This window comes from Manacus candei, unplaced genomic scaffold (genome assembly GCF_025592945.1).
Source record: "Manacus candei isolate 608988 ecotype Guabito, Panama unplaced genomic scaffold, ASM2559294v1 h1tg000060l, whole genome shotgun sequence".
Taxonomy (NCBI): domain Eukaryota; kingdom Metazoa; phylum Chordata; class Aves; order Passeriformes; family Pipridae; genus Manacus; species Manacus candei.
Window position 1 is genome coordinate 9962338 of NW_026138108.1, and position 13923 is coordinate 9976260.

The 13923-nt window shown below is 36.1% G+C and overlaps 1 protein-coding gene across 5 annotated transcripts in view; it reads right to left on the reverse strand.

The window, feature by feature from the left end:
* The window catches only part of SBF2 (SET binding factor 2), a 257500-nt gene that overhangs the window by 71444 nt on the left and 172133 nt on the right, over positions 1-13923 (reverse strand). For all 5 annotated transcript variants that reach the window (XM_051803854.1, XM_051803853.1, XM_051803856.1 and 2 more), the window contains exon 17: positions 1907-1975. In XM_051803854.1, coding sequence (XP_051659814.1) covers positions 1907-1975 — 69 coding nt within the window. The remainder of the gene's footprint in view (positions 1-1906; positions 1976-13923) is intronic.

A 13923-nucleotide genomic window follows, 5' to 3' on the forward strand; every position in this document is an offset into this window, starting at 1 on the left:
ATGGGCAAAAAATCCAGCTTTTTGCTCTTCTTGATGGTGAAATCAAAACTTATTTAAGCTTATTTCAACACTCATGATATGTCATTAAAAAAAAAGAAAGCTTTTTTTTACTGTCTTCTTTTTTTTCCCCTCCTTGTTCAAACTTTACCAAACGTGGAATCTAACCAAACTGCTACAACACCCCAAAATACCCTCTGTACCTCTCAAGGTAAAGAGCTATGGGGACTTTCTTAGTTACTTTTATCAGCAGTACTAAAAATCAGAAAATGAAACAAAACTGAAGTTTCTTCATAATGTAGGATTAATGAGGTAGTAAGGATAAAACAGGGAAATGGGAAAAATCTACAGCTCGTTAGCTCTTTCTCCAAATTAAGTATTAGTGGCAGCAACAAAGGGGAAACAACTCACAATTCTGCTCCTCAGGGCCTCAAAAGAGAGGGAGCAGAGAAAGATGAACTCATAATCAAAGATGGGAGAAAGTTTATTTGCTAGGATTGAAAAATTCAACATCTCACCATGCTAACTTACATAAAAGAATGAAAATATTTTGTAGATTCTTTCCCAAAAGCAGTCTTGAGGTATTATGTACACCTCTAAAATAAAACCCATTTAAATAAATTTTTTTTCAATTTAAATGATTAGAAGGGAAAAAAAATCTACCACTTGATGCTCCATATATGTTGCTAAGTACTAGTTTAAATAGGAAATTTCAAAATATTTTCTATACATTTAACTTTGTCAAAACCGCTCTCGTCCTCAGCTGATGTTTCTGTGTTCTTTGACTGGTAAAGTTCCACATTTTTTTATTCTAAAAACTACATGTCAGAATCTATTTTTAATTTAAAACAACCAGAAATTGTTTGATTAGGATATATAATTTAAATTTAAAATTACTGATTTATTTCTCAGGTTACTGTTGCACGAAACCTTAGTTTCTATTCAGCTAAAATAGGAAACTTTCTGCATTTTATTTATGGCTACTCATAAATGCCTCACACACCATCTGAAGGATGGAAGGTTGTATTTTTCAATTTCTATTATTTTATTAATGTCTAGCTAAACTGTCACAGTAACAACTGTAGCAGTATCATAATGTACCAATTACCAAAGATTAAACACATATTTCTCAAGCTGGGTTGTAAGACAATATTTACATTAAACAAGGATTATTTAATACTGCAAGCAAGCAAGTCCACATTCTGAATTTATGTCCTCAGAGATGTACATCCTAAAAAGCAGGAGCTGAACTACCCACAAGTGGTGAAAACACTACTATATTGAGACACTGAAATAAATACAGTCATACTACAAGAGGTATGCTTTTGAAATAGTTACTTGAAGACTTTGCATTATCTGCATTCTCATATTTACTATATTATATTTTGCCACCATCAAACACTGTGTATTCTCCCCCCCCCAACCAAACAACAATCCAAGAAATTGAAAACAAATATACAGTTAAAACAAGCCACTCATAATATTCTCTGGAGTTAGCAACTACACGACAGACTGAAAACTTAACATGTACATTTTGGCCAATGTTTAACATGCCAAATTAAAGAAAACAGTACTCCAACAGACAGTTTTGACACAGTAACATCAGAAATTATTATTTTCAATTATTTTAGTGACTAAATATAATTCAATGATAATTCTCTAACTGATCACATAAGCCTGCATTTATTTCTGGGTACACACATCACAATCATCATGGGCCAACATCAGTAAGTGTAATTCTGGAGCAATGTCCATAATAGTCCGGTCAACAACTTCCATGGACATCAGGCAGTTTTAGAACGAATCTTCCTACCTGTGATGTATCTCACATCATTCCTTTCTCTATCTCAGCAATGTATGTAATGAAAAAAAATACACAAAAGAGCAGTGGTTTTCAATACCAACTTACCCTATAGAAAGCAGTCGTGAGGGGCAGCAGCGCTGCAGCAATGTTGTATTCTTCTGAAGATGAACAATCCTGCAAGAAAAACATACGAAGAAAATAAGCAAAACCATTTTCTATGTTAGGCTTTATAATTTCATCTCTGCCTTATGGAGTCCCTCTAACATCCTTCTGAGACGTGATTTTTAACAACTCGATATCATGTAAGAATAACATATATTTATGTGTGTGTACACATACACAATCCTCACGATTTCCCCCAGACAGGTATTGCTCTGATTTTTCCCATTTAAGAAATTTATTAGCAGATTTCTCACTCCCATGTCTGAAATACAATTTCACCTCCATAGTTTACACATAAAAATGAAAGAATTCCTCATTTAGGAAAGAATAAAAAGATAGCTTGCTTCCATTTGGGTCAACAGAAAATCTGACTAAAATGGAAGTGATGTGATGACCAAAGAATGCACTTTCGAAACGTTTACATGAAGGGACATTTATGTAATATGAAATAATCACCTCCACAGACTCTGCAAAAGTTTGGCACAAGGTTAACTTTAAAAGAAGATGAAAACCCATTCTCTTCACAACCTGAATGCCTCATTCAACAGTCAAGTGTGTCATTCGTGTCTCTCTAGGCTGAGAAGAGTATGCCAAAGTAAATCAAGTCATAATTACACTGATGAAAGTAGTGACTTTATTACAAAAGTCTTTTAAAAGAAACCAGAATTGGAATGTAACTTAATATTTAAAAAACAAACTACTTGAATTGTTAAGACTTTTTTTAAAAGGAAAAAAAAGGAACAAAAAAATATCCAACAAGAGTTAAAAATTATACTTCTTAAAAAAGTGATTGGGTGCTTTTTATTAGCTCTTTCTGCCAACATCGAAGAACACAACAATGCAGATAGTTCTGCTAGACAAATGTATCACCATTGTGCCCCTCCATGATGAATGGTAAAACAACATTTCCAGTTGTACAACTCATTTCACTATTTTTAACATCCATTCTTACAGTGGGCACCCTCCAACTGAAACCACACTCCTACTAACTATTACATCTGACCAAATGCCAGATCTCTGCTGTTCCTCTGCCAGATTTTTCATTTATATCTTTATCTCGTATCAAGAGTTCTCTAAAAGAGAGCAACTAGCAAAAACCTGGCACCAGACAACTGTGATAGCAGAAATATAAAATCTACATTAAAAGAACAAGCATGTTAAGGATCATTAGGATGTTATTTGTATTCATCTCACTCTTCTTTCTTAAATGGTTGCTGAGTGACTATGGACTGCAGGTTTAAAACAACACACCAAAAAACTCATCACAAGACTATTTTGCTTCTCGTAATTTTAAAAGTCCATTTCATCCTTTGTGATTTTTCAATAACAAATACTTTATCTTGTATTACTTGAACCAAACTCATTTAAACAGAATACCGATGTCCATCACAGTTAAGCATGGCAGCATTTAGAAAATTACTTATATATATGTTCTGAAAAGGCACACAACAAGTTCACAACTGTGAAGGTTTATTTCTGCACAGTTACTGAAGGTTTTAACATGTCTATCCCCACATGAATACATGCGTGCTACCTACACGTGGGCAACAAGGGGTGTGCAAGTGTTCACACTTCATAACACATTCCAGTCTGGTAGGGGAAAACAGCAAGAAAAGTGGACACTGAGAAACTCAATATACGTTCCAATGACGCCTCTTAGTTTGTGATATATATATATAAAATCTCCAAATTAGTTTGTAAGATGTCAGGAACATAAGACTAAGGGACAGAGGTTCAGCTGCTTTTAATTTTCAATTTCTGCATTATTTCCTATTGTTATCCATATTCTTAATCCCCATTTGGAATTTAGCACATGTATTTTTAGTTTAATATAAATATATGACAAATATTGTTAGTGCTTTTCCACTTAATAAGAAAACTTCCCATTTAAAATGAGACTTTACAACCTTTGGGAATCAGCAACAGCTTTCAAAGAAATAAATATCTTATTTCTGTACGTGCTTATTTATAACCAGGTATAAAATGAATCCATCCTCAATTTCAAGTTATCTACTTAATCCCTCAGCTCAAATTATTTGTAAGAGTTTGGGCTTTTACCCAAAATATACATAAAAATATCTTTATAAAAACTGAGCAATGTATCTTCACCTAGAGAGCATTCAGTATTCCAAGAGCTAACATATGTCTCAAAGATATATATCATCACCATATAAACAACACATTAAATTATTTTTCCATTCTTTCTTGCAAGTATGAAATTCTCCACATATTCTATGTCAGCAGTACCCCCTGGACTCGTAGTATGGAAGTATTATCCATCTATATCTTTTTCTTCTCCAGTATGTGACAAGGAATGGAAAGTGATCTCAGTTAGGAATAAATGCTGCTTTAAGATTAGTGGAAGTAAAATTAACTGTTTATCTGCTTTGTAGCTGCAAGACAGAATGACATAGTTAAAAGAGATGTTGCACTGAAATCTCACCTCCTTTATTTTTACAAGTAAACCAGAGTACTGCAAATGTCATATATTTGTTGTATTAGATGCCTGAAACAAAGCAATCCAGCTGCCTGATATATAATGTCTTTACCAATTGTGAAAAATATCTCTTACAGCTGCTACAGAAGTACACAAATCAAATACCATAAAATAATTAAAGCTGTTCCCCCTAATTTGCACAAAATGAAGCTGAAACACATCTGGGGAAGAGGAATTATTTTCAGCAAATTAATCTCCTAAAAACAACGTCTTGTGACAGTGAAATAGGGACTTCCACCATGCCACGTGCAGAGCACTGCTTTGAATCCACGCCTAATTGAATGAAATCCTGGCACACTGTTCTGGCCATACTGATCATATATCCAGACAGTTGCTGAACTCTGTAGCAGATTGGAAGTGTTACAGGAATTCATGTACATTTAAAATAGCTTTGCTGCACCAAATTGACAAGTGAATAATAAAAGGAGAATGTTTTTCCTTACATCACTTACTTTAATAGCACATGTGATTTACTTTTACATTTCGGTCAGTTTAGATATGCAGCAAAACTCTGGTGGTTAGATATTGTCATTAGATTGCAGAGCTGACAGATTGGAAGTTACAGATTTTGACTGCTTGGACGGACACACGGGGCTGCCAGTTTATGGTGACTGGCTTTTGGAACCTGGTAGGTGGCTTAGGTTTCTGGTACTGGAGAGGAGAGGCAACTCTTCTCCTCACTCTTGACTTAAGAACAAGCACTCCCCTGAACTTCTGTTTGGAAAACAAGGCATTACATATCATCAAGTTGAAATGCCCTCTGCAATCTGGTAATAGCAGAGAACAGCTAAGAAAAGTCACCCCAGGTAAAGGTGCCTCCTTGTGAATGTGCAGGCCCAGACTCACGAAAGCCCTTACGTCCCTTTGATGTCCCAGTGGCTACAAGAACAAGCCCAAGTCAGTGAAGCACAGTGATAGTAAAGCACAAGTTTATCCATCTTCCTGCAGTAAACAACAACTTAAACTTAGGAGTTCTGCTTTCTCTTAGTCACACAATAGAAATCTAGAAGACACATATGAAATACCTCATAACATTTGGAGTGCAATTTTCTTTTTATATCCATCTTGACAGTCTCTCTCATTAATTGTTCCCTGCTACGGTATGCTTTGGTGTTAAACCCCATTCTGCTTTGGGCACTAAGTTTTTTAAACAGGCACCACATTTTTACTAATTACAGAAATCTGAGTATGCTGAAAACTTGGGACCCAATTTTGCCTTAGATTCAGCAACACCATAAATATACGGAATTCCCCACAGGTCTGACTCACATGAAATCAACGTAGTGTGCAGCGAAAAAGTTCAACGTGGCAGCTCCTGATCCATACCTTTTTGGCAGTACAGTGTGATGCCTGCATGCTCTATTAAAAATACTGCTCAATTAACCTGCATTGTCCCTCTTGAGAATAACTGAATGCTGTCAATTTTCATGCACACTAAGAGCATTCACCACCCTGCAGGACTAAGCTCCTAATGAATCCAGAAAAAAAAAAAACAAAACACCAGAAACTTCAGGGTCATATGTGTTTTTAAAGCACTAACACAAGAATTGTGAAGTCAGCATGTGTAACTACGTTCAGTACATTGGCTACAAATTACAGGTGCAATACTGGTTCCAAATTCAACAGATGATTTCACTGCTGTCAGGATTTAATCCTTATTGTTACAGATATATTACCTGGACAGAGTTTTACTGAATCACAGAATTTTTATTGTTGATGCAATTCTATATTTTGGAAATAAAAACTCTCAATCCTAATGCACAAGACTATTCCTTTTGTCTAAAGTAGCGAGAGAATTCAGCAGCCCGGTTTAGGAAAAATGTTTTGTTTGTTAAAAGGAATAAGAATTCATCATGTAGAACTGCAATGTTACTCAAAACTATCATTTAATTTTAATGAGAGGATTTTTCATTTTCATTAGAGAAGCTGAATAAAGTATATCCATTCATATATCAACACAATATTAATGCAATTGAACTATTTAAAATTACAGTTTTGATCAAAGAAAACCTATTCCATGTTAATTGATGTTACAACCAATGTCTTCGCAGAGGCAAAAATCCAAGTAAAAAAACTGACAATTTCTCAAAACTCAAAATCATATAATATGATTATATTAGCTGTCTTGAAAGAAAGGTGAAAAAAGTCTCATTTTGAACTTTCCAAAGTAACTTTTAAAAGTATTTCAACTACAAGTTTTAACTTCACAGTTAAAGGCATCATCTAAAGCAGTAGTCAAAATGACATTTTGTTAGAATAAATGCCAATATGACAATAATGATCTATATTACTTGTTACTCATAGCAAAAAATTAACTTCTAAAGAAAGTTTGTAATCTTCTTATTGGATTCATATGCAAAATTATTTTTTCAGTGAAAACTAATGTGTACTTACTTTCTTCCTATTGTTCATATAGAGTTTTTCCTAGTGAAGTTAACATCAATGCTAGTTGCTGTTCTCCTTTATAATGGGATCAAACTTTTTCTTTTTTTTTTCACCAAAGATGAAATCAAACCTTTTTGAGACAGCTACAGTTTTGTTAAATGTAACCCTTCTGGGACCTGAGAAACAGGACGGAAAATAGACGTGCCCAGGCTGCCTACCTGGCACCTTATCTTCCAGCAGAACTCCAAGAAGACACTCAAAACTTGGAAGATACTACCTTACATAATTCTCATTATTTTTAAAAATTCTCATTTTGATAAGAATATAGACACTCTTTCAAAATTATTAATTCACAAAACCAACTTCATAAATGACCTTAACAGATTTTATGTGTTACTCATTAACACAAGCTTTTAATTTAATTTTTGTTCTACTTAAACACCACTCCAGTGATTCAGTTAATAAAGCCAAAAAAAGTACACTCTTATTGTCTACTGTTTACAGGTTTAACATTGGTAAGAACCACACTTTGGGCTTTTGAGAGCTCAGACTGCTCTCTGGTTACTATCTGACAGCAGTAACTGAACACAAAGTTCACATCACACAGTTCACCTGTGCTCTGAATTGTGCCAGCTGTAATACTTCCTTCATCCTCTATGGCCATCACATCCATCTGATTGCCAACATGGAAGGCAAAGGAACTGAACCCAACCCAGAATAATCTTCACCAATTTGTTCTGACTTTGTGGCCTGACTAGAAACCTTTGTAATGACCATTCAATTAAGGAGCTTGTCAGGTCAGCTATAGGATGTAAGATATTGTAGGCCTGCCATTCCAGGTAGCAGGAGACCCAATTCCATTTTAGAGGGATTTTACTTCCTGAAGAACTTCATATTTGTCTTCACCTGACCCTAAATTCTCTTAGGTTTGCCTGTCCTTAAAACACAGTGGTATAAGGAACAGAATTCGACTGATGCAATTTAGATGGAATTCACAAGCACACCGTTCATTGATTTTTAAGTTTCCTTTTGCTTTACTGCACACATTCAGGACCTAACAAACACATTTCTTTTCTCTATGCAGCTCTGTTGTACTCCTGATCTCACAGCAAGACAGCTCGCTCAAAGAAGAGCTGTCAAGGCTCCCCCCCGCCACCCCAGCTCTTTCTCAACACATTTCCGTCTAGGTTTGAGATTAGTCATTTCCTCCTTCTTGTAACAAATTACGTTTAGGAAATCAGGAACCTCAATTTTTATGTGCATAAATTACACATTTGTCACTGTATTTTCACTGTACCCCAAAAGTCTAAAAACATTTAACTTTTTTTGCAAGATACTGATAAAAACAAGAATGCCATCCCTTGCGTCTAAGCACATCTGAGTTTCTTTAACAGAAATGCCATGCATGTTTCTGAATACTGTCATGAGGCCCATGGCAATAAAGTTCAACATACTCAGGCTGTAATCTTCTCCCAAGGAAATGGTTGGGATGCCAAGATGCCTTTTGACTTTTATTTCACAGCAGGGCTTCATTCACAGTGACTCTGTCCAAACCTTAAACTACACCAGCTGTGATACAAGGTCCTGCACAGTAATTTGTAAAAAGTATTTGACAAACAACACTCAAATGACAGAATACACTGCGATTCATGACAAAACAGTGATCAATATCCATTAACTGCTCAGTTGGAGAGGGGCAATTATTTCATAATATATCTACAAACTGCAGTGTACTCCTAAAGCTCTGGTAGAGCAAAGCACTTCTGCAGCAATTGCAAAACATTAATACAGGATACTCTGTACACTGCTGTACAGTCAGCCTGTTTAAATGAGTTAAGGAACAACAGAAAACCACTTCAAATATTAGAAGAACTATTAAAATAGATGTAATACTACAGTATAGTCCAGTTATCTATTAGTGAATCAGTTCACAAGTACATAGCACGCATTCTTATGCATTCTAGCATTCATTTGGTGCAAAGCAGCATTTCCTCTCTTAAACTATAAGCAAAGTCTTAAACTTTTAAACATGTATGAATACATTCATGTTGCTTAATTTTACTTTTCTTCTCTAAGTTTCATGCAATTTTCCAATTTCACATACTTTTAATAAAAATGCATCACATCATCAGTGCACATTCTATACAATTTTTACAACTTAACAGGAATGAACTCCTTAAAAAAAAAAATCAGATTTATATGGGTATGTAAAGTGATTCACTGAAAAATCACTTTTTCACTTTAAAAGAATAATGTTTGGATAGAAGTGGAATTTTACATCCATCTTCTGAAATGCAAAGAGTCTACACTCAGTTCAAACCAGTTACCAAAAGATTTTGGGTTTAGTTCACTATGGAGAAACTGAACAAACAATGTCTGATGAAATGTGACTTGGAAGTAGGGCTCGCTGAAAATTTTCCACTGAATAGCATGTGATAGCAAAATAATTTTTTATTTATGCTAAAAACCCTCAATGACATCATCTTAGGAAAGAGAACTTCTAATCCCCGAAGTTTTCCCCCTGAGAGACTTAGTCTCTTGTCAACTCATTTTCTGGGGAACCGGAAATAAAATCTTGGACAACAATTCAAAAAAGGCAAGGACAGGTTTAGGGGAGCAGTAGAGTTGGTTGGACTGTAGAGAGTAAATCCTTACAGAGGGCATTTCCAGACACAGGAAGAACAAGAAAGTGATTGAGAACAGAAAGCATTAGCTGACCAAAGGAAAATGGATGATCTTCTACAATGAAACAACAAGCTCTGTAGCCAAGGAAAGAACAGACTGTCTCATTTACCTTGGCTTTAACTGGGCTTTTGACACAGGCTCCTTTGGTACCCTTGTAGGCAAGCTGGGAGATATGGTCTGGATGAAAGAGTGGAAAACTGATTACATTGTTAGGCTCAAAAGACAGTGGTGAATGGCTTAACAGCATTCACAGCAGGTGGTTCTGGTTCTGAGTTTAACAGCAGGTAGTTCTGAGTCATGTTTTCAGGGTTTGATACTGTGGCAAATGCCACCTAATGTTTTCATTAAAAACCTGGAAAACGGCATGAAATGCATCTTCATCACATTTCCAAATGACACCAAATTTGAGAGAGTGGAAAATTGCCTCTCAACGTGAAAGGGGAATATTGTGAAGTACCTTGATATCAGAAAAAAAAATAAATCACATTAAAAGAAGAGCAACAGACAGAAGCGATGGACAAATCTGCAGTAGTGATACTAAGTTTCTTGAAGAAATCTGTGAGGTAAGAGTAAATACTTGGAAACAATGCATCAGACTGATGGGAGACAGAAGGGGGAATAATATCTTGTACGAAGTCAAAAATGTTAAAACATTAGTCTCACCAAGAGTTATACTCGCAGCAGGGGCAAAAGAACAAAATAATCAGAAAGTTTATGGATCTGATCCAAGAGACTGAAACTGTCAGGAGAGTACACAACTGAAAGAATCCCAAAAGAACTAAGTAAGTATAGAAAGGGAAAACAGCGTTCGCAACCAGTACAGACAGAAATTATTGGAGAGAAAGGTGATGCCTGTTCTATATATCTATAGCTGTATCTATCTCGAAAGCATCCACAGGGTTCTGGCAGGTGCTCCTGGGAACTAAAGTACATGTTTGCATGTCTGTAACACTGCCTCTGGGAGATGCATTTTCCACAAACTGCTGAAGTGGGGTCTCTTTTCAATACGTATTTGACATCTCGCTGCCCGACAGCTTTGCTTCCTTTAAGCCAACCTTGATAGTACTGAAAAGTTTTGCTACAGTTTTGGCAGAGGCACCAGCTAGTCTGTGTACAGCTGCAACACAGGACAACATGAACGACAATGACCAGCTGCTTCTGGAAGAAGTTTTTTTGGATCGGCTTTGTTGGTGCAGCTCCATTTCTGGATTCATGAAACAAGTGTCAGCTGCTGGAAGAAGATATTTCTGGGATGACCTGCAATGGCTGCAGAATTTCAAGGATGACAAAGGGGGGTTTTGTGGGTTTTTTTGAGGTAATTCTGATTATAATGTTGTGAATCTTGAATTCATCCAGCAAGGGCTTTTCCATGACGCATTGTATTAGCTGCGCTGGTGAATTTGACAGAACCTGAAATCCCATGTTGCCAACCCTGCTGCCAGACCTCTGTTCCTTAATAGACTGGAATGTAAATTTTCTACTATGTTTCAAAGAGTAGTTTCAGTTTTAACAACATTAATGGAAGTTGTTGTAGAAGTTGCTTAATCCAAAAATCAACCTTGCAACAACACCAGAACAGGCTCATCATGAAAAAATCATGTTACTAAAGCCGTTATCAGAAATATCCCATTTTTTTTGAGAAAAAACTTCCAATAATAAAGACTTTTAAAGGATAAACGGTTCATAGAAAAGAATACCTAGAGCAAATTTGGAAAACAGAAGGACATATGATTAGGTAGCATGTTGTAGAGCAGTGTCCACCTTGATTAACACATCAAATCTGTGTCATCAAGGAAGAATGTTGTTACAAAGCCTGAAAAGCCCAAGAGATTCAGAGATTTCAAGCCTGCTTGATTTAGTAGAGTGCTCCCTCCAAGATAACATCCATCAATGAAATACATATTCTAATGAAAATATTTAAACTATGAAAAAGAAAACATAGAAAAGTATAGTCCTTTTATTTAAGTAAATGTTAAGTATTTTAAGTTTTCAGACTGCACTTTTCAGTGCATGGGCAACAGCCTCTTTCATATGGATAGAGATTTTATTTCAAATCTTACACTTTTTGGTGGTTCAATAATAAAAGTATGATAAATGCATGGGAGATGTGAGAACTGTTTCTTATGAAACTTTTATTAAAAATTCCTTTCTTGGCTATTAATAAAATATTTGTTTTTCTAAGAATCCAAGTGAAAACAAGTGTGAAGCATTTTTTAAAGAGGTAAATAAAGACAATGGAAGAAACAGTAAAGCAATTTTGAACTGGCAATTGTAAAACTACCCTCTGAATCCTTCAGTCTTAAAGCTTGCTGAATTGATACTTTTCTCTGGGATTTTTGAATGGCTTCGGGAAATAAAAAGGTTAGAATTCAATGAAGTAACTTCCCCAACTTTGGCTACAGAAGTGAAAAAGTAAGCTCCCAAAACATACTAGTTTGTCTTCTAGTTGAAGAGGCATGCCTGGGTGTCCTGGAAGCAAATTCCTGTAAAAACCTTTCGGCAGGGCAAAGACTACCAGAGGAGAGAAGAAATCCTTGAGCTTCCTGTGTGGACCAAAGAAGCAGAAGTGCAGAAGGGAACTTGGCTGTAGCACTGTCTTCCAGCAAAATTGTTTCTTTCATACAAATTCTAGGAAATCTTGGTATGACCCCTTTCTGTTCCATAGCCTTCTAAATCACTGCTAGTAGCAACATCTGGCTATCCAGCCAGAGAGAAAGCCTTCTTTGCCAGCTTTTGGGTTTCCAGTTAATCCATCTTAAAACCCTGACAGATCTTCTCCTAGGCTATCTCATCTTCCTTCCTGAAGGTTTTGTTACAAACACCTTTCTGTTTTCTTCTTATCTTGTTGCAATTATAGGAAAAAATGCAGAAAGGGTAGTTCTGCTATGTAGCCACAGTAAGTGGCAATAAGCACATTAATAAAAGGCATCTCGGGGTACAATGAAATATTAGTGAAGCACTAAGTCCCAACTATACTCATGCTGTTTGAAATTTTTTCCACACAATTCATGTTTGGAGCTTTCAGAAGGATGAGCCAGAAAAAAAAAAAAGAGTGGGCAGCAAAAACAAAAAGTGAGAAGTTTAAGCATTAGCAATGGCTTTGGCATCCTAAAAACAGCATGACTCCAGTTCCAGAGAACACACTAGCAAATCACCAGATGAGTGCAGAACAGAGTTCTGAAAATCAATAGCCAATTTCAGGACAGCATGGCATTATTCCGTGAGTATACTGAACAAAACACTGTATCAGCATGACCTGTCAGCCATGCACAACAAATGTGACAACTCAAATGATAAATATTTCTAATCTGTGTCTCTTTATAACAAGAAATATGACCAGATATCCTGATACATTTGACAATCTTCTCATTCCTTTCATCTTATCTCAGTTTTAAGTAGCAAAGAAATCCTTAAGCTTTCAGGAAGACCTTCACTATGAGTTGACATGAATTCCATGTTGCCTTCTCTTTCAATACCACGCTAGTGTCCCATGGCCACATTTTGTCCAAGCTCCTTATGCTGCGAAAATTTTGGAACTTGTTCTTTGCTGTTTTGCAAGGACATTTAATTGGGCAGCTTGTGATTCAGTACTGTGAGACATCCTGCTAGGTGAGACATCCTTCTACATGTTGCTAGTCAAGGATTTAATACAAATTTCAAATACTCTTGTTTACCATCCTTCTCCTTCTTCTTTGAACCTTCTCCTCTGCGCAGAAGCTAAAATAATAAATAATAAAGACCTGAGCTTTCTATATTAATGCACAGGGTGAGAGCTGGATGCACGAGCACAGCACAATGCTACTATGTAGTCCACTGGAGCCCATTTGTGGAGTGAGATATGACTGCAATGATGCAGTGGAGCATAGGAAGGGCAGTGACATGCAGGCCAAGATATTCCTGAGAGCACACAGTATGTAAATGGATGAAGTCAGGTTGGAAAGGTGGCAACTAGTATGGCACTTACAACAGTACCACTGGATCCACCAGAAGGAGGGCACATAAACTGAGCGGCGAACGCTGCATTTTCAGAGAGGTGCAGAAAATAAGCTACCTTGCCAGGTGATGTATTCCAAGGATTTGACTATGTGAATGGAAACACATTTTACACCACAGCTGAGTAAAGGACTAATAATACCTTCCTCCCTCTGAGAAGACAAAGTTCCTCTGTCACTGTAGACAAACATTGCATATACTATATATCATCAAAAATTATCTTATAATTTTGCACTCACAGTTCAATCTGCAATTGATCCGGTTACATTTAATTTACCCTAATGAATTAATAAATTAAATTCATAAATACATTAGCCTGACTCTTCTCCAAAACAACCTCTCTTCTCTCCCCATCCTCTTGCCTATCCCTGAAGTTTAAACCACATTATAGTATTTTTAG